At 40.5% G+C, this 21491-nt stretch overlaps 1 protein-coding gene across 6 annotated transcripts in view; it reads right to left on the bottom strand.

Annotated features, from left to right (window-relative positions):
• Positions 1-11073, bottom strand: part of KLHL2 (kelch like family member 2) — a 59657-nt gene extending 48584 nt beyond the window's left edge. For 2 of the 6 annotated variants that reach the window (XM_069786471.1, XM_069786440.1), the window contains exons 1-3: positions 10885-11073; positions 7772-7897; positions 3266-3372 (exon numbers count right to left, since the gene is read on the bottom strand). In XM_069786471.1, coding sequence (XP_069642572.1) covers positions 3266-3372; positions 7772-7897; positions 10885-10907 — 256 coding nt within the window. In that variant the 5' untranslated portion in view covers positions 10908-11073. Of the gene's footprint in view, positions 1-3265; positions 3373-7771; positions 7898-10009; positions 10123-10884 lie in introns of those variants that run through there. The other 4 variants (XM_069786431.1, XM_069786461.1, XM_069786450.1 and 1 more) reach the window with 3 other exon arrangements.
• Positions 11074-21491: the final 10418 nt, after the last annotated feature.

Genomic DNA, 21491 nt, shown 5'->3' with positions numbered 1-21491 from the left:
TCTGAAACATTTCCCTACACCTTTGAAGGATGACTGCAGCGTGTTCTCTGCAGGGCCCTGTATTGCAAGTTCTTACTTCTAGTTTGACACAGATTAAACCTATTGATCTTCAGAGCATGTATGCTGCAAGTTATTTATTATGCAAGCTGCTGTGGAGGTGGTCCTTTGGGAAAATTGTGTGTGTGGGAGAGCAGAGTTTGATATTCTGCAAGCACATTAGGTTTGTTTTCAGATTTTATGTCAAGGCTTCTAGAGCCATGGTTAGGCACCTTCTCTGTTTAACAACAGAGCCCAGAATATACCCAAAAAAACAAACCAAAAACCCCAACAAAAACTAAAGACTTGCTTCTACCTTTCATGCTAAACAGACATGCAGTCTTACTATGATTCTAGAACAGTCCTCTTGTGATCCAGACTTGTTTGACAGATCATATGCAGGAAACCATAGATTCACTTGCTAGGCAGTCTCAGTCTAGAATTCTGAAGAACTCTGTTCATGACTGAGAAGTTGAACCGCCGTATCTCCATGGAGTTGTTAGCGACAGAAAAGCATATTGTGAACAGAAAGGAAAGCACTGAGCTGATCCACTCTCCCAAGCAGGAGCAACAGAGCACTAGTTGAGTTGAAGTTACTAAAAGGCTATCTAAAAGGTATATATGGTTCCTTACGTCTATCTAAAAGGTATATATGGTTCCTTACAACGTAATGTAAGGAAGGCTTTTTTTTTTTTTTAAACAGAATTTCACAAATAGAGAATGGAAGCAAAGAGTAGGTAATTGCCTACAGATAACTGCCCTCACAGAAGACAAAATTTAACTTAGGTTACCCTTGTCCCAAGCCAGGCCCTACGGCCACTGAAGTGTCCCTTCGCTGATGTTTTATAAACCTTTCCTCTAAACATTTAAGTGTATTTAATTCAGATCGCAATACATACTTCTAAAGAATTCCACTGTTTACAGAAGGAAGAATTACTCCTAGTGACATAGTCCCAGACATTTAACCTTCTTCCCCCCACCCCTGACCCCTTATAGGATAATTGTTACTAACTTACTAAATTTTGTAACTTTAAAAGGCAGTAACTTTTTCTTTCTGGGTATTTAATAGAGCTACTTCTACCATTACAACTGCAAACAGGAAAAAAAAACCCAGGTAGAGGGTTTGATCTCAGTTAATGCCATCTCCCGGCCTTCATAGCAGTCAGTACCTAATGACTCAGAGAAAGATAGAAGTAACCTGTAAACATGTGTCTAAATATAAGCTTCTAATTTCTAGTCAAGAAGTAACCATGAAGCATAAAAGTGCAATTTTTTTTATTGTCTTTTCAGTCACTGTTTTATTCTGGATGGAGGAAGATACTCTTCCATTTGGCTGTAGCTGGTTAAGGGATCAAACTTGCTTATTTGAACTGGCAGATGACTGGATGAGAATGTAAATCCACCCAAGAAGTGTGAATTGCAGGGTTCATGGAGATAACAGTTATGATGAACTTCAGGATTTTTTTTTCTGTGGGAAATGGCTGAAATGCACCAACACCACAGCTGGGCCTTGCTGAAAGCAGCCTATGAGACTAGTATAAAATCTGTTGATAAATCTTGAAGCCACAGCTGAATTCTATTTAAACCCACCAATTTGGTTCACCAAATACACAAACATTGCCACAGATGTATGGATTAAACACTTCCCACCCATTACTCAGGTGAGCATTCTGACCTCCTGAACCACTGGGGGTAAAAGACAACCTACATTTAAAGACATAAAACAAGCAAAAAAATTTCAAAGGGACTGAAGCAAGGGAAGAACCAAGATTTCTGTGACTGTATCTGGAGAGTGGCCACAGACACTGCTGCACTGGCATTCCTAACGGGTAATAAACCTCTCCACAGAAAGGGCAGTCGGGGCAAGCAGAAATGTCTTAACCACAGAAAGCATAATATAAAGCCATAGTCTGAGTAAAGAGTATTTTCAATGTCACAGTCAACAACAGTTAGTCTTTAATACAGAATTAATGCAGGAGACTTGTGTTTCTCTGTTACTAAGGTGATGAAAAGGAACCATCAAAGCAGCTGTTTTCATTCTAACTTTAAGGACAGCAGTAAAAATTAAGAAAGAATGTATCAGTCACCTGGAATGTTTGTCTCAACCACAAATGCAAACTTGAATAACTACTAGAGGAATAGATATTTAATTTTACACACAACTTTAAAGCATTGATGCTGCTAGTAGTGACTCCACTTCTAGTTTTGGTTGTGTCAAAACATTTGCGTATAAAATCAAGAATAATCAGCTGCTTCCCCAGGGCACAACAGTATTTCAAATTTCATCAATCTTCCAGTTGCATACAATTAAAGTTATTAAAACTCCAATTTGCTTGTATACTGGCAGGCCAAAAGTCACATTTCTGCCTCCACCTGAGCTGGTGGTCAGAAGCAATATGCTGCAGAGAATTCTTTTAATTTCAGACAGTCAACATTAACTACCAAACTGGCATGAGATTTGACAAGGAACAGACAAAACTTCAGAAGTTAATTTTAACATGCATTTAGTAGCATTCTCAATTTGACACCAAATTCCACAGGATTTCAATACGATTTATAACCATTATGGCAATTAAACCCACAGCACAGGAATTCAGCTGGAGGCTCCTATGAACCTGGACCTGTCTTAGCCTCGCAAGCCCTCAGCATTCCTGTTGTAGCAGCAAAGCAGTAACTTGGCCTGCATGGAGCAAACAGAGGCAGAATCAAGCCTGCACAGAAAAGTTGTGGCAATGATGCAGAGTACATCTGTCACGGAGAATTACCCTAAAAATATGAAAACATGCACTCTAGCTATAGGCTGCCAAAGCCACAGAAAGCTTTCATATCTACTAACAGCCTAGAGTACTCAGGGTCTGAAGAACGTAGCAGCAGCAGTTGTTAAAGGACATAATTTACTCCAAAATTCACATCAGAGTTATTTTAACCTTCTTTTGGATAAGCGAGATTACTAGAGCCTTAAATGGTATAACAACTCTACTATTCCTGGCTGGCTTAACATATAAATTTGTTTAAAGGAAGGAGACTTTTTAAAGCATTCATCATGCTAACAAAGAATAAGTTGCCAGTATGTCCTTAGACTGCAAAAAAAAGTTCATTAAGAAACTCAGATGTTCCTATTGGCTGATCTAAAAATTAAATGAGATCCTAAAAAGCAAAAGTCATTTAATTTTGTGCTTTATACAGTTGGATTGGATTAGAACATAGTAAGTATTGAAACATTTGGTACCTGTAAACATGGCATGGAAGTAGGGGCTGCAGGCGGCTAGCACAACTCTATGCGCTGCAATTTCCATGTCTTCAGCTACTATCGTCACATCACACAGCAAGTTTTGACTATTTAGAAATATCAGAGAAGGCAATTTCACATAAATAAACTACAACAGAAAAGCATATAATATCACACACAATTCCTTTTCCCACGGTCTCAGAAAAGCCAGGCAGACAATGTTGATGAAGCATTGTTTTTAAATGCGTTACACAACCACATGGCTATTACTCAGTGGGATTACAGATGGTATTTGCGTACACAGAACTTTCTAAAAATCAAACTACTGAATTGTGATTTCTCGCACAGAAGTTTTCTGCATTGAATAACCAAAATTTGTATCAGCCCAATTTATAAACCTTTTCACTGGAAGTCTGGGCCTCTTTGAATAACTATGATAGAAAAAAGAATTTGATATACACAAACACTAAAAAACTGAGGCAAGAAATAAGACTTTACAGATAACAAAGAATCCAGACTTCAATTGTGATGCCTGTGTCACATCACACTGAAAGCTTATGCCTACTTAACTGTTCAAAATCACTACTTGATCATCTCTGTATTTACTGTTATCCAGGCATTTTTCATACACAGCCCATGCACACAAGAGCAATTATTTTTTCCACTCTGACCAGTTTAGAATTTGTCACGGTTAAGTTCTATATCTTGCCTGACTTTTTATGTGCATTACATCCATTTGCATTCTTGTCCTTTGCGACTCTAATACATATTTCCTCCCTCTTCTGTTGCAATGAAGGCACATCTCATTTATAATCATTCCTAACGCAGGTGTTTCCAATGCAGTTTACAGCTATTGGATATACCTCTTCCAGTTAAACCCACCACACTATGTACTCTTTACAATCCAATTTTCTGGATGGAAAGAGGAGGGGGAGAAAAAAAAAACAAAACACCATAACACGAAAAGGCTGCAATTCCCCAGCATCTAAATAGCCACTGTTGCCTTTTATTTCCTTCTCATGCTAGCATTCTTCCTGTAGAAGTAGCATACAATCCACAAAACTCAGAGCCAGGGCAACAAAAGGAAGAGAGGAAAGTACTATTTAAAAGAACATATACCTTAGGGACAGAGCTAGAGCTGTACATCAATCCAGTGATCTCTATTCTCAGTACTTTTGAAAAGACACATTTTTACCTTTCCTGCCTGAATATATATTGCCATCAGAGTGCATACTTTCTGATAGTTTGCAATTACCACACAGAGTTGTAGCAGAGACTGGGGTGAGCAGTTGCATTTTGCTCTGACAGAGCTAGAGGTCTCAGCCAAACTGCTCAGATATTCACCTCAGTCCAAAGAAAACTCTATGTTTTCTCAGCCTCTTCAATCATCCAATTTCTTTGAGTGCAGCCTCAAGTAAGGTGGCCTTGTGGAGGTCACACCCCAAAAATTTTGGTGGTCACAACTAACCTTTCGGGCCATATTGCAATCCTGTCATTAGAATATTTTCCCCCTTTCAGTCCTTAATACCTACAGCAACTACCTAAATCTCACAGGTTTAGCCTGCAATATGGTTATCATCAAAAAAAAGGTGTATAAGGTAATGACCGTACCCAGATGAAACACACAATTCAGAGGAGCTTGAAAACAACCATTACATTTATTATACAAAAAATTGAAACAGAAAGCTGCACATAAGAGGTCATGAGATACCCAGCTTTTTCAGACACCTGCACTTATCCCGACAACAGGAACAAAAGGTTTTATACTTAGCTGCACAGAAATACCAAAGATAACAATGAAGCCAGAAGCAACAGAATTACATCAATGCAAAACTCCAGCTAATTAATTACATTGCACGTATATAGACATAGTAACTTCGAGGTAGTCCAGATGCATCTCTAGTCTGGAACTGCATTAGGTGAATGAAAATGTTCTGCATTACTACAAAGCTGACAAGCTAAATAAACTACTAAATAAAGAAACAAGCTTATAAACTTAATCATGTACTCTGCTGCAAGCATCCTGTGGCTTCCACAGCAACTCAGCACCTTCATTTCATGAGGGCGCACTGATTTATTTTACAAAAGCTTGCGTTCTGAAGGGATGCTTGCTAGTATAGAGTGACTGAATGAACAGAGCTGTGGGGGGCACAACATCTTGGTAAAGGAAGTGAGAAAATGGGAAATGGGGGGAGCAAAAAAGTATAGATTTAAAGAACAAATAACTGTTCACCAGCTTGCAGGTTATTCTTCATTGGTTTATATAGAGAAAGGTCATTGCCCACATCTTCCAAAGATTTTGGTAGTCTTGTTTGTAAGAATGAGTATTTTAACAAATATAGGTAAGGTCAAATTCTATTGTGATAAAAGCAAATTATAATGAAGAGGAAAGATAGGCATCAGAGGGTAATTTTTTCATATGACAAGAACTAATTAGCTATCCTAATGATCTCTCTGACTCAGTGTTGAGGTGATGGTGAGTAATGAAACGACAAAAACTACCAAGGACAAAATTACTCACATTTGTCAAAATTTGAAGGCCCAGAAAAACCCCCATATGAGCTAATAGAACCAGGCAACTTGACAGCAGCCAAAAATGCAATATAAACTCACAGACTTAAGCATTCCAAAACCAATATATTTTAGATGCTTAAGCAGATGATTTCTTCACTAGTTATCCACTTTCTGAAGAGTATACCTCTGGCAAACACCTGCTTGTGCTACACTAGAAGAACTGAGATAGAAAACACTTTAAAAATGTAATCGATAAAATAAAAAATATCATTTACTTGATTAATATTAGGTCTTCATTTAGAGTAATGAAGTCTGAAACATTTCTAAAATATTTCAGTTTATTATTTCAAACAAATAAATGCAAATATTAAAGTTTATAATCTTATCTCATTAGCACTTACCATTTTAAGAGCTCTACTCAGCTTAAACAGTAAATATTGCTGCATCAACTACTTTAAGAAATAAGAACTACAGTTAACGTTTGCATGGCACTGTTCCTGTTCCAGCTTTAACTATTTATACATGTATGACAAAATTGCTCAAATTGCATCTACAACAATCTGAATTTAAGTAACCATAGAAACTAAAGTATATTCTGAAAATAATCCACGGCCTTCAACAATGCACTCTACTGGAAGACCACATATCTTTTACTTGCGACATAAAATGCAGGTAAAGTTTCCGATTTCTGAAACTGTTCGTCATCTAAACTCTTGCTTATCCTTAGGAAGCCATGGCTACTGGTTCTAACCAGGCTCTATTACACTCCTTGAGACACTGAATCTGGTTAATGGGATCCTTGAAAAAGCCAAGGGTATAAGTAAGGTGAAGCAACAAGTGTCAGTCCTTCCAATATAAGGAAACTAGGCTGTTAATAGACTAGAAAAATCCCATTATCCTCAAACTATGGGAGTCTTTGAGCTGGATTTAAGTCATTTATAGTCAGCATATGATTTTCTCCAACCTTACAGTACAGTACAAACTGTCACAGCCAGATAAATACATTGATCTGATCACAGTATCTACCATAGTATTAAAGATTTACCCATATGGAACAGCGAAGACCAAAGGCAGAGGCATACTTTAATAGGGTATCAGTTGCTGTCTTTTTGAAGTGAAGCCTCTCCAGTTTTTAATCTTATATGGGAAATAACAAAAGACTACAGGATTTTCACACCCTCCGGTATTGTCTACACTAGAGAAGTGTTTTATTTATTTAATTTCTCCATTGTTGCTGTTAGCTATAAAGCTGAATTACTGTCAGTGATAGTTGTGAGTCCTAATTACCAGAGCTCAGTTGCGAGCTCTAATTACCAGCTGTCACAGTTTTCAACACCATCTCACCTACTCATATGTAGAAAATAAATCAATATGGGTGCTAAGAACAGCATCAGCACCAGTCTCCCAGTTTTGCTGAAACTGATGGTAGTATCACTCAAGGTCTTACAAAACTTTATTGAGTAAAGTTACTTTCAACATTTGATTTGAGAGTTCATCAATTTCTCCTGGGGGCAAGCAAAAGATAACTAAGAAAAGAAAGCATACTGTCAGTTGGTTTACACTTGTTAGACTGTGACCTATGTCTCCAGACCAGAAAATTTTGACATTTTTGCAGTTCACAGCCTACCACAAAAATCAACAACAGGCATACGAAGAGCCTTGGGCTCAACTAGAGTCACTTTTCACCTATCCAGGGTCAACTACATACAAAACAGGATCAGTAGCTGCAACCCCTTAAATACAACCCCTAAGTATCTTTCAAGTCTCATAAACCTAGTTTTGATTAACTTATGAGGGGCAAAAACATACTGCATACATTACAGCTATCATCACATGACTATCATTCAGCTATCACTTCATTGTACCTTTAAAGCTTCTCATCAGCTACACTTCTGGAATTGCATGTTCTTAATAAATAAACTATTATTATTAACTTAATAAATGCCAGTGAAAGTAATGGACTCCAGGCAGATGTATACAGTGAAGTAATACCTTCTTAATTCATTCATAACTTTAAAAGCTTTCTTCATGTGCCATGGATTTACTGTAACAGGACAGTGAATTTCAGTGTTATCATCTTTCAGATCCAAGGGCTTCTGATGGCAAAGTTTGGTACATCTGGAAAGAAAGAAAAAAAACCAAAAGAGTTAATACTTCTGTTTAATTTCCAGTTCCATCACTCTTATTTTCTCCAACTTCATCTTGGGGAGGAGAAGATTTATACTTCAACTTATTCTTTACTCCAAGCAATTTTGGTTTCCCCATTATCAACAGTGTGGAACAGTAGGTACAATTCCCGAGGAAGCAATAAACTGGTGACCAACACTAGTGAAGCTGACAGAGGCACTCAGGGCTAACAATAATCTCCACTAAGGAAAACATGAAGATGATGCCCTAGAATATTTCCAATAAGCCCTGAAGTTAGGGGAGAAGCAGAGGTTCAGGAACTTTTAGCCTGGTGCCCATACAGATCGATGGCAGAATACAGCATCCATCACCCAGGTCTCTGAATGCCTTCACCACCTGCGAGACAAGAGGCACTCTCTGCCCTTCCACCAGGACCTCCCTTACTGGTTCATGCAGCTCCCAGTTCATCTCTGGTAGGAAGACCACATGATGGCTACTGTAATTGTCCAGGCTTTCCCTAGCAGCAGCATGAGACATAGCTGAGTATGAGAAAAACTCGGTAGTTTTGCAGATCCACTCAGTGTTTTGAAAAGCAAGTGACCAACCTCTTAATTTTTCTTACTCTCAAAAACCCACCCAAAATACCAAGAGAAAAACTAAACAGTGTGAAAAATCATTAGCTCCATCTACAATTATCTCTTTCTATAAGAAATACCCAAGTTCTACAGACACTAACTTCTGTAGAAAAATGATTATGTACACCCCTGTGTCACTACGGCTATGCAAACAGCAAGCAGGCCTTTGATGCCAAGCCAGTGAGTTTTGTGTTTACAATCACAATTTTATTCTTACAAGGCAAATTGCACTGTTGTAGTACTTAGAGAAAACGCTTAGCATCAGCAATGTTTTCACCTACAGTATTGTAACCGTATTCCTGAACCTCTGAGCTGGAAAGAAGTCAAGTCACTGAAGTCGCTTGGTGGGGCAACTGACCCTGGTACGTCAGAGATCTGATTTCAAATGAAAAATCAATCTTTCTTGCTTTAGGTAAGAATACTCAAATTGAACAAATGCACTGACTCCCGTAATTCCAGCCTCTCTTCCACCATACCTAGAACTTTTTGCTTGGGCATGTCTAAAGAAGCTTAAAAGAAAAATGCAGTGATAATTTAAGATTTTAACCTAGAACTCTATATTCCGCACACTACAACAACACACAAAGTAGTTGGCTCTACTTTTCATGATTCCAAAACTAGCTACAAAATTTTTTGAGCAAAATCGCATGAAACTGGAAACTGCATCAACCAACAAAGGAATAGAAAAAGTCTCTGTAGAACACTGGCTAACAGAGTAAGGTCCACCTGCAGAACTCAAACTACTACCAACTTACTACACTGTACCATGAAACTGCTATGAATTAAAAGTTTCGTGCTTCAATTTTGAAAATGATACAACTCATTACTGAAAGGGGCCAAGTAACAGCAATTTTGCATCAATCAGAAGAAAAAAAAAAGCAAGTTACAAAGTTACATATTATAGAGCACAGACACATGCTGCTGTATGGAGGTAAAAAAAAAAAAGACATCCTATCTAGCAAACCCCTTTAGACTGAATATCACTCTTCTAAATTATGTGACATACATAGTGATCAGCATTCAAAAAAAATTATACACAGAAATCAGTGACTTCAGGAAACATTCAAAACACCAAAGACTAACTGCGAGGAAGAGACCCAGCTTTTAATTACGCCACTGACTCATCAAGTCCAAGATAAGAACACTTCTTCTATGGCACCTTTTTACATCCCAAAGCAATGCATCAAATACTGATGTATACGTATCTGCATACGTATACAGGCTATATACACATCACATACAGATACGCAAGAAAAATAGTGGTCGGAGTTGCCTGTAAAGAGCTGCCAAGCAACCTGGACAGATGGAGGAGTTCCTATGAAGTGTAAACTCATTTGCCGAAGTTTCAATACTTTGTCACAAAGGATGACTTTGTTTTAAGGTAATGAAGCCTACAAAATGGCCTGTCATATGCCTTCTGTTTTGAGAACCGCTAGTCTGCCTGAAGTTACTGGAGTCTCTCTCTTACCATTTCACCAGCTGGGTCAAAGCTGTCCGCAACTGGTTCCTTTGGTTCATTCTCAAGAGCCTCACCCACAGCGTACCCGAAAACTACCTCCTGAAGGCGCAGGATGAGGCTACGCTGAACTGGAGCATGTAAAAAGCTGGACGAACCCAACCGAGGCGCAGCCGGAAAGCTGGACGAACCCAACCGAAGCGCAGCTGGAAATACGTGGCTTGCCTAGCGCGCTGCTACTGAAAAAGATGCTTAACTAAATAACCAGAGAGCCGAGAGCGCGATGAGCATGACTGCTGAGTCAAACAAGGAGTAATTTGGGACCACATATGGAGGAAGCAGAAGGAGCGAGGGGGAGGAGGGAAAAAGACACCCAAAAAAAAAGAAGAGCCTGTCCCCGCACCCTGGAAGGCGGCGGGGCGGGGGTGCCGCAGCCCTGCCCGCCCGCGGGGAGCCCGGCGCCCGCTCCCCCCACGGCCCAGCCCACCCGCCCGCCCCGGCACCCAGCGCCCCGCCGACGCGGGCACCGCAGCGGCCGGCGGCGGCACGGCGGGGCAGCTCAAGCCGCCGGGCGGCCAAGCTGGCCCCGGGGAGCCCCGGCCCGCCGGGCACCAGGCGCCGGCTCGCCGAGGCGACCCTCCCCGCCAGCGCTGCCCCGCGCCGCCGCCGCCGCCGGGTCTGGGTCCGCGCCCCCCGCCCCAAGCCCGCGGACACCGCTCCCTCCCGCTGCCGAGGGGCCCGGGGCGGGCCGCGGAGCGCCGCGGCCGCTCAGCTGGCCGCTACGCGGCCGAGCCCGGCCCCGCGCCCCCAGCCCACGGCACCGCTGTCCCGGCGGGCTCCGTGAGCCCCGGCAGCCTCCCCGCCCGCCCCGCCGCCGCCGCACTCACACGGGCGGCAGCAGCATCTCCATCGCGGTTCCGCTCGGGCTTCCTCCGTGCAACGCGGGCGCGGCGCGCTGCCGCCAGCACCATGCCAGCCGCCGCTGCCCCCGCCGCGGGGTGCCGGCTGCGCGCGCCCGGCGGAGCCCCCGCTACCCGCCGGGAGCCGCCGGCGCTGCCCACTTCCGGGTTCCCGCCCGCGGGAGGGCGGCGGCGGCGGCGGCGGTGGGGGCGGGCCGCTGCGCGCAGGCGCGGAGCGCGCCCGGCCCGGCCCGGCCCGGCCCGGCCCGGCCGCCGTGAGGAGGTGCGGAGGGCGGGCGGACGGGCGGTCTGTCGGTCGCCCCTCAGGCGGTGCCGGCGGCCCCGGTCCCCCGCCGAGGTGGGCAGGCTCCCCCACGGCGGAGCCTCCGGGGCGGTTGCTGCCTGTCGGCGGGGCAGCCCTCTCCCAGGGGCTTTAGGAAGAGGAGGAGGAGGAGGCGCCGCTGCCCTTTGCTGGAAGGAGCGTGGCCTTGGAGGGGGCCGAGCTGGGTCCAGTGCCCTCCTCGGCCCGAGGAGACCCGGGCGCCCGTCTCCCACCGGCCAGGAGAGCGGCGGCTCAGGGCCGGGCCGGAGAGCGACACCCCGCAGCTGTCCTGGGCGGGGAGGGCGGCTGGGGGCGCTCGTCTGGGGACGCAGCGGTGCTCTAGGCCCTGGAGCCAGGGCTCTCTTTTTTCGTTCAGAAGAAAAGAAAGCGGCCACGGGTCTCCTCTGTGAGAAGACCCACCCCAGGCGCGGGCAGGCGTGGAGGGGCGTCCCCAGCTCCGTCCCAGGCCGGCCGAGGAGCTGGCCTGGCACCAGCTCACGCGGGCGGTCGCGCCTCGAGCGTGGGGCCGAAGCGAAGCCCAAAAGTGCGTCGGGACGGAGAAGAGGGGTGCTGCGGCCGAAGAGGCTGCGGCGCCGGTGCTCTAGTGCGCTGTGACCTGCTGGATCTCACCCGCTTTTATTGGATCCAGGCCAGCGGAACGGCGACCGTGCCGCTCCAAGCAGGAGCTGCCCTCCCGTCTTTAGTCAAACGATCGCTGGCGTCGCTGAGGTTGAGCGTTAAGCGCTTGAGTTGTGGTTTAATGTTTGCTTAAGTAGCCTCCGTGATGCAGAACGGCAAAGAGAAACACAGACTGGACGGGGATCTATTTCAAACGCGTGTCTTTGTGAGCGACGCTAATTCAAGCAGTCACGAAGCATAGTACGTTTAGCAACTTCTGAGTGGGGGCATTCGAGAAGAATTTACTGTGCTTAAACCTCTCTAAGTTACTTCTAAATCTTAGAAGATTGTGTAGTGGAAGATGTGTTTAGTAAGCTGAACACAATTCAGGTATTTAAGTCTGGTAAGCGTCTGTAAAAATAAAATGCTTCTTCATTGGAGTAAGAGGATTTTATATTGACAAAGCAACTCTAAAACTCATAAATCTGTCACTAACTGACCGACACTGTTTTTCTAAGAGTAGGAGGAGTTTGAGGACCGCACATTTTAAGTAAAAGGCAAACCAGAAAATGGCAGGTGCATTTTGGGTGAAGAATATTACAGATGGATACAAAAATCCTTCACCAATGTTTCTAATAAAACCACAGGTTATTAAAACTAAATGTATTTTAGTTTGTTATTTTCGTGTTTGCTCATCTCTAATAATATTCCTTGCTTGGAAAATGCCGTTTCAGTTTTCTCAGTTTACCAATCCTCTTCTACTACACTGTGATGTTTGATCTGGGAACACTTCACAATTTTTTTCAATGGGTTTCCACTGGAGGTTTTTCTAAATTAAATATTTAGTCACAATTGTCAGTGCCTATTTTTACAAAGTCTGTGCTTTGTGACAGCTGAATTTGTCTCTTCTCAAGAGACAACTAGATTTGCCTCTGGGTTGCATAGGAGAAGACAAGGTACTTGTTAAGGATTTGAAAGATGCAACAAAACGTGCTTGCAGGGCGGTCTGCTCCAAGGGGGCCAGCTAGCAATAATGCGCTCTGAAATGGAGGTTTAAAATTCAGCTGGCTCCATGTGGCATAGCGCCAGCGAGTTCTGAGTTCCTAAGCAGGTCTGGCCTGGGTAGATCAGAGAGTTGCTGATGACTGTCACATCACACTTTCAGGTTTCTGTACCCTAGTGTAAACTCCTGTACATGTTACTTTGTAAGACAAGGATCCTAGCTTTTACTGATCCATAAGACGTAAGCGAATCCTACTAGTAATAGACTGCACTGTGTTTAAGGCTCCACATTAGACTATGAAGTCATTGTAAACTTGTCCAGAAGCTGATGGGGGTTTTTGTACACTACTCGCATATAGATCCTGCAAGCATGTAGGCAGCTGCAGATTCTGCCTCTTGTTAACATGGCAGAACTGTTTAATAGTGTTCATTCTTAAATGAACATTAAGTTTTTCCAGCCTCTGACTTCTCTCGTTTTCTTGCAGTGTTGTTTTGGCTTTTCAGCCAAATGCTTAACATTAGTTGAAGTGAATTCTGTGATGCAGAGCATCAAAAAGAAACAGAAATAGGGCAGGGTTCTATTTTTTTTTTTTTTCTAAAATTATGTCTTTGTACTTCAGTAGTCCTGAAAGGAATCAAACAGCTGAAACAGAAATAACTGCACCCAAACTACATTATGTGGTTATAGCCAAACAACTTATATATCTAACCATGAGAAAATACATCCTTTAAATACAATGTTTGGATTTTTATGGGATTCTGCATGATCCAATACCTCTTCTTAGAAAATAACTTTTAGAGAAAAAAATTATTTATATGTGTGTGGGGGTGTATATATGTAGTTTTGAAAGGAAATAGGCTACGTTTCTTAACTATGATGAAACAGCTGCCACTTTATCCATGCTGCAGCATTGAAATCACTGCATTTACTGAGGAAATTCCCTGTCATGTTTAGGACTGCCCCTGTAACAACTCTTGGTCCTTTCCCACTTGTTTTAGAGAGTTCCAAAGGAATGCTGCCAACACTTACTTACGATTGCACAGCTCTTCGGACATACTGACACTAGAAGTACTTTACTGATATAGAAACCTGACACTATACATCAGTGAAGTACATCCACTGAAAATGAAGCTATGCCAGCAAAGCTCTGCTTTCTAGCAAGACAGTTCCACAAGTTACACAGTCCTACAAATGGAATAAACAATCCTGGTAAAAGTCAATGGAACTGCATGCATACATGCTGTTTTATAAGCATCTTTAAGGGATCACACACCACGCTGACGTCGTCATATTAGAAGAAATCACTATTAGGTTTAGCCACAGAGAACACTGAAGTTCTTACTAGGATTTTTAATTGACAAACGCAGGTTAGGAAGACCTCTCTAAAAAGGCAAAACAATATGTTTGTAAGAACATTGGCTCTTGTTTAAGATTTTATAAGTCACAGCTTCTTAATGATTTGGGCAGAATGCTTATGAGAAGACGCTGCTAAAGCTGGGATTCTTTTCATGGAAAAGGAAGAAGAAAGGAAGGGGCTAGAATTGAAGTCTTAAGTACCTCTCTGTACTCATATTGCTTCAAACAGCAAAACAAGGTCCTTCCTTACTTTGTTAGCTATTAGGTCATCCATTATATTTGTATCTTACTGAGTTTAGTTGTGGGTAATTTATGTATAACATTTATGTAAAAAATAGGTATGTATTTATTCAAAATCCTTCAGGGCACACATTGATTTTTTTCCCCTGCATTTCACCCCCAGTAACATTACCATCCAACAACAGACTTTTATACAACCAAGGCCCCTGCATCTAAATAGATCCACAAGGACCTATGTGGAATTCATCACAGGACTTGAGGTCAACACAGACATTAGCTATTACTGCATTCTTTTGTCTAAGACACTAGCACTAGTATCAGCATTAATCCAGCATTAACTAATCTTCAAAGGCCTCACTCTAGTGGAAGAGAGTTTTGGGTTTTTTTCCCCAGAAGAACGGAATATTTAAAGTTTCAGAGAACCATTGAGCTAAGGACATGAAAGCAGTTGAGAAGAATTACACTGAAAAGTAATGTGAAAAGGAAAAGCAAGAAAGTGCATGCAGTAGACTGAGACAGGGACCAGATTGCAGAGAAATATGTACTGGAGAGTAGGCAGAGAGAGAGAAAAAATAAGATGTGTAAATTGGGAATGTGAAATAAGGACTAGCAAAGCAGCTGCTATCAAAAATAAATCATACTGTGACCAAAATCAGTTAAATACAATTAAGCATGGATAAAAATATTTAGTCTTTCCTAGCATTATTCTTCTGTGTAAGCAATTGCTGGAGCACTGAGAACGATACATATTTAATGAAAATAGATGAAGGGTAGGATTTATTCTGTAAAGTTCATGGACCTTGTAATGATGATGATGAAAATAGTAACTAAGAACTGGTTTTTCAGTGTTCAAAACCACACATGATGTAATTTCCAAAAAGACTTGATATGGCACACAGTCTAGTAAACAGGCTTTAAATACTCCAATCCCAGTTTTGGAAAAGAAGGGCCAATTAAAAAGCAAATGGTACGACACTTCTGAGTTCTACTCAATGGAGAAGTCAGGTCCTTGTGGTCAGTGCTGAACAGTGCAGTGTTCCTGGTAAATTACAAGTTCATTTTAGCTCCACGGAAAAAGTGAGTCCTAGCTCAAGTAAGCATTACGAATGGAAGCAAGTGTAGGGCATGGCTTTGATTCATATTAGTACTGCAGACTTCTAAGACACAAAGTAGAGATCTTGAGGAGTAGATCCAAGGCACAGTGCTGCGAAGGTTTGGATTTCACATACGGTGTATCCCTGAGATGACTGTGAAAGAGATGGACCAATTCCTCCTCTCATACCTGTAGACTTGTGTTGCTCCCTGTGCACTGGATAAGGCAATCAGGTCTCTATAGTGAATGGGTTCCATTCACTGAACTAGCAGAAAGCCCATCAAAAATTATTAGATTTCACCTTGTAGCCACTGAGACATGATGCAAAGGTAGCAGCAGAAACCTGCAGCAGGGAGTTCTTTGGGGAAAGCTGGACCATCCCAACCAGCAGCAGGCAAAGCTGATGATGGAGCTCCACCCTTCAACACAGAGTGATACCTTACTGAAATAAGTTCTGCACAGTTCTTGGGTACAGCCTACACCAAAAAAAAAAAAAAAAAAATTTACAACATTTAGTCTTTAGCAAACAATCTATCATGTGGATAAGCAGGACCATTAGGGTAGCCTCCTTGTTCACAGAAGCCGTCTCCATCATTGGTGGTTTTTTCCTGATCATTTTAGTTTGAAACAGTGTAGTTTATTATTATTATTATTATTATGATGTTCAGTCATACTTGTTTAACATGTCAAAACATTATTTTCTTGAAAAATGAAGCAAAAGTAGTTTTCTCCATAGATAGTAACTGTAAGGTATAGTACTATATCTATTAGATGCAAGTCCATCAAAGTCCGTGTACTTCTCCCCCATCATATTCTCCACTCTAACAGCAATGTTGTAAGATAGTCCTAACCAAGTCAGTCAACTAATACACAGCTTTTTGAGAACAGGTACAGCTCATTAATTAAAATTACATTTAAACAATTGATATACTGCCATCTAGTGCTTACTGAATGCGCAACCATACAAATTCTACTCGGTTCAATAGATCTTGGTATCTGTGATTGGCCTACAGCAAAACAAAGTTAAACTCACCAATTTGCATGTAGTCATGCATGTAGTGAGCTTACCTAAGAACAGTAATTGGGAGCAATTTACACTGCGAAGAGTGACACAGTATGCTGAAAGAATCTATCTGAATATGTATTGTTTCATATGGATATAAATAAGACCAGAGGAACAGTATTTGCAGAGTCTACAGCACTTGAGGGGGCATTCAGCGAAAATGAAAAATGCTGTAGACTGGGAAAGAGCAAGCAGGGTATAGTTCACACATTGTACAAATTCTTTTGTTGTATAAAGAGGCAATGTAATCAAAGACATTAAAATATTAAAAGATTATATTCAGGGAGTCATAACAATAACAATCACACAGGTGTAGTTACCGCATTTAATTTTGCACAGACAGGTTGTTCATAGAAGTGAAAAGCATATCATGCTGCTGCTCAAGGAATTGAGTAAATCCTCATTTGAAATAATCCTTTTTTTTGTGTAAGAAAGACTAGAAGGTATTGCAAACTCATTGTAAAGATTAAGAAAAGAGCTCAGGATCAGTAGACTTAACTATGCAGAATGTCTAGTAAAATTGGACTCCTATTATATTAAATTAAAAAAATGAAGGGGAAATTTAAGTCAAAGATAAAAGTATGAAAAGGTTTAGTCCAATAATTCAGTACAAGCAGATGCATACACAATGAATAGTTTATTATAGTGTTCCTGGACTACAATTTTCACTGCTATCAGGGAAAGTCTCTTGGCAGTTTTTCTACACAAAAGAACATTGTGATCCAGACTAATATACTGGGGGAAAAAAATAGGTATCCTCAGAATCTAAAATATTCAAAAGACTACCTTGTCAGAATGCTAATACTTAACCATGCAGCCTAAAAAGTTAGTTTATGCAAGCTAGTTCTTGACAAGTTCATTTTATGATTTTCAGAGAAAAAAATGAGAAAATGGAAAAAGAACTGTGTGGAGAAACCCCCTAATTTTTCCTTGAAATTTCATCCTCTGTCTTAATTTGCCTCAAGAAAACTACTGATAAAATTAAAATAACCTCAAACATTCCTTTTTTTCCATTAAAGTCACCCCAGATGGTATATAATCTAAACCCAAATATTTTCAGAAACAGCTCTGCATTTCCCTTTATACAGTTCAAGTAAATGCTTGTCATGTCGTGATGGCTTTATAATACAATATAAACAAAAACATGATTTTGAAAAATCAGAAGAAAGTGAAAAAATCCATAGTTAAAAATTACTCTGTGGAGGGAATACTTTTCACCCTGTAAATTAGGCGTTTGCTTAAGCCTTAAACCATTTAAAACTCTAAAACTTATCTTTAGAACAAAGTAAATAAGATACATCATGTTACTTAGTTCTGAAGTTTGATTTATACTTTTAGTGTATATTTCTAAAAATAAATATGAAATTGATGAATTGCATCCCTTCTTCAACCTCAGTTTGCTTTTGAATATAGCTGGAAATTCAGTATAATTAAAGAAGTAAGCAAGACTGCCCATTATGTTGTTCGTAATTCTTCCATTTGCTGTTACGTTACATCCTTTGTCTCTTCTGCATTAAGCAGTCCAAATTCTCTTTCAACAGCTGTATTAACTTTTATCTATCTTTTCATCAGTCCTATCGCTGGACTTCATTATGGACACATAGGACATTTTGCTAAATGATTTGTACTAACAGATGAGCTGAATTAACCAATGACCACACTAAGCCTCCAGCATTCAAATTTGTATATTAACTGGTGAAAGACTGGAAGAGTTTTATTAATAACAGTGTTATGCTCTTCTCTTTTCAATAGCTTGCATTTAAAGGCCACAGAATTTTTAATGGACATTTTATTTATGAAGCCAAGGCTTCATAGCAAGTGGCAGTTTCTGATTACATGATTACCATGTATAAACAGTCCCATGCTGTTCACCACAAAAGCTTACACTTGCATGAAGTGAAAATCTGAAACTATACATGGAGAAGTTTCCTTTATTTTAAACGTATTCAGCAGTGAACTGTTTCTTAATCTCCATAGGATTTTTAAAATTTACAGAAGCTTGAAATAAAACAAGTACCTGTGAAGTGTAATTTGAGGCTAGAATATAGACTGTGCTTACTGCAGTATGACTGTCAGGACTATTACAACCAATTCATGCAAATAAAATTGTCTTTACTGTTATTTTTACCTTTTCACTTCCCATTTGTATTTTTAGCCATGCTGGGATCTGTCACAACCCCATATTCTCAGAGCAAAGACTGTATTCTTTACATAGAGCTGAATACAGTTTAAGTACTAATTGTACCTGCAATATGAATAAGAAACAGTAATAATAATTACACCTTATAGTTGAATGTGAAAAAGATTGTAAGCCCAATCCTGTTTCCATTCATGCCAAATTTTAAATAAAACTGAGAGGAAGAAAAGTAGATATTAGGCCTCTTTGTGAGGATACAGTTGTGAAAGTTAGTCCCCAAATATTGTAATTATTGCTGATGTGGAAAAGGTTACGCCGAAGTATAGGATTTAATCCTAGGTATCTAGTCTATGCTAACTTTCCTTAAGGACAGGTGGCAAATAAGGACATCATAGCACGGCATTGTTGGGCCATACCACATCTTTTTACCTTACCCTTATTGGATACCTTCATTGTTACTGATGGAGTTGCAGAGGAAGTATTTTAGGAACAGGCCGTATCTTAATCTGTTTTACACTCCCGAGCACTGGATCAGCCCTCAGAAGCAGACTTTCAAGTCATGTGCACTACCATGACAATATCTGCAAAATTTGCCAGAAGATGGAACAGGAATTGAGCAGAAGAGAATCTTACTTAATTAAAACCTTACTTACATCATTAAAACCTCTGGCTATAAAAATTACCTGTGAATCTAGTAATTAAAACAATGAATCAAAACCAAAACACAGATTGGGTCCACAGGTGTAGACTACTACTATAAAGATTATATACATACTTTAGGCAAACCAGTTGAAATTGGCAGTCACATATTTCTAAAAATGCTAACTGGTGTTGTGTATAGTAAATATTTATGGACTTCAAATACTTAAACTTGCAATTTTCCCCCAACTGTGCTCTTCAGTAACCTGTTGAGAACACTTCATTTTGCATTCAGTAGAAACAATACTTACAATTATATATAAAATTATACATATTCAAATGAGTGCTAATAAATGTAAACTTCCTGGGACTTTAGGATTCTAAAATTATACTTACAAGAATTTATTTATTTGATTTTATCTCAAACACTTGTCTAATGGCATGTGTCATGCACACTGCATATATGCATGCAAGCCATTGAATAGAGCTGTTTTGTAAGTATACAGCAGTTTGCAGCAATGGATTATACATTAGACCAAAATTCTAAATCTCTGACCAGAGATTATTAGAAAATTATATCTGAACTAGCACAGAAAAATGGCAACAATTTAGCAGCAACTGTGTTCACTTTTTAAATAGTAAGCTGCTGATATAATATAGACAAAGTATGTGTTTCTCACCTGACTGTATTGGGTATCTGAAGAAACAGGCTAAAACCAAGATTATAGCTAGCCTATAGTATTTTAGAGACTGGCAACAGGAGGAGGACAAGTTCCACAACTGAAATTATTATGCTAGTAACTTGAGCTTGTGTATCGAACCGATGAATCAAATACCTGATTTTAGGCTTCTTGGTTCCTAACTCTTTGAACAACTGTTCTAAATCGCTTCATTTTTTTAATTATATCTCTTTCCCCCATACTGTTTCCCCTCAAATATCATCCTTGCCAAATTCAGAATCCACCCCCCCAGATTAAAGAACAAATACACCTGTGCATTCCTAAGCATGCATGTAAGCAAGCAAACAAAATGTGGGGAAAGAAGACAAAAAAAATGTGCAGTTCAGCATTTTATTTGGTCATAAATGAAAGCAATAGCAGCTAAGCAACACCAGATGATATGTGACTATTTTTTGTAAGAGACTTTTTTTGGAGGGTTTTTTTGTTTCTTCAAAAAGTTTAATGCTATTTTAATTCTTCTAAAAAATAAACTGCTATAAAGTATTTTTAATCAATATAAATGTATTTACGGTTTTAAAAAATAAACATTCTAGCCATTGTCATTAACTGGCACTGTTATTAGCTTCTTGGCTGTGGGACTAGGTACAACACACTGCACGCTAGCATTTCTGGTTATTCCAGAGCAGAGATTTTAACCAGAACACAGACATTGTTGCTCCTCGCAAAACAAACAAAAGGTAAAGACTTCATGCTTTTCAAGCTGAGCAAAAGCTCAGACAATGGCATTGCGCAGGTAAGTCGCACAGTTATACAAAGAAATGGGAAGTTCTGGCAGTCAGACAGCATCCTCGTAAAAACTGCACAATCAAGTTCCAGACTGATCTATTGAGCCACCCTGATCTTTGATGGTTATTAGATCTGTGTAGATGTAGACCACACCTGCCAAGCTAACTACTTGCCAAGGCAGAACACCTTACAAAAGTAACGCTGATTCCTTGAGCAGCAACCAGTGAGTTGTGGCCTCACTTTACTGTCACAGAAAACTTTTGTCCTCTGGCCGCTGATTTGTAGGATTTGTGTTCTTGCGAGGACGGAAAAAAGAGGAAGCACAATAAGGAAGAGGAAAAAAGAACATCTGGGCTGAGAAACTGGAACTGAGCAGGCTCTTATCACAGGAGCTGGACTTCATCTTACTGAAACCAGCAAGTTTAAGGCTTGTTTTTCATTTAAGTTAGTTGCCCAGTTCGTTAAATATGTATATCTATGTAAAACAAGAACGAATGAGTGCAAGCGCTGAAGGTATTTTTCTACAAAAAGATACCCAAGAGAAGTCACAGAATCAGAGATAAAAAACTTGCGACAGCCTGAAGAAGCCCATATCTCAAAAGCAGCTTTCACCCCTTGGCACATCTGCACTCTTTAAAGAGGCAGAGCCACGCCTGCT

Source organism: Haliaeetus albicilla, chromosome 1 (genome assembly GCF_947461875.1).
Source record: "Haliaeetus albicilla chromosome 1, bHalAlb1.1, whole genome shotgun sequence".
NCBI lineage: Eukaryota > Metazoa > Chordata > Aves > Accipitriformes > Accipitridae > Haliaeetus > Haliaeetus albicilla.
The sequence above is the reverse complement of the archived record's forward strand: the minus strand, read 5'-3'. Positions and strand labels throughout refer to the sequence as shown.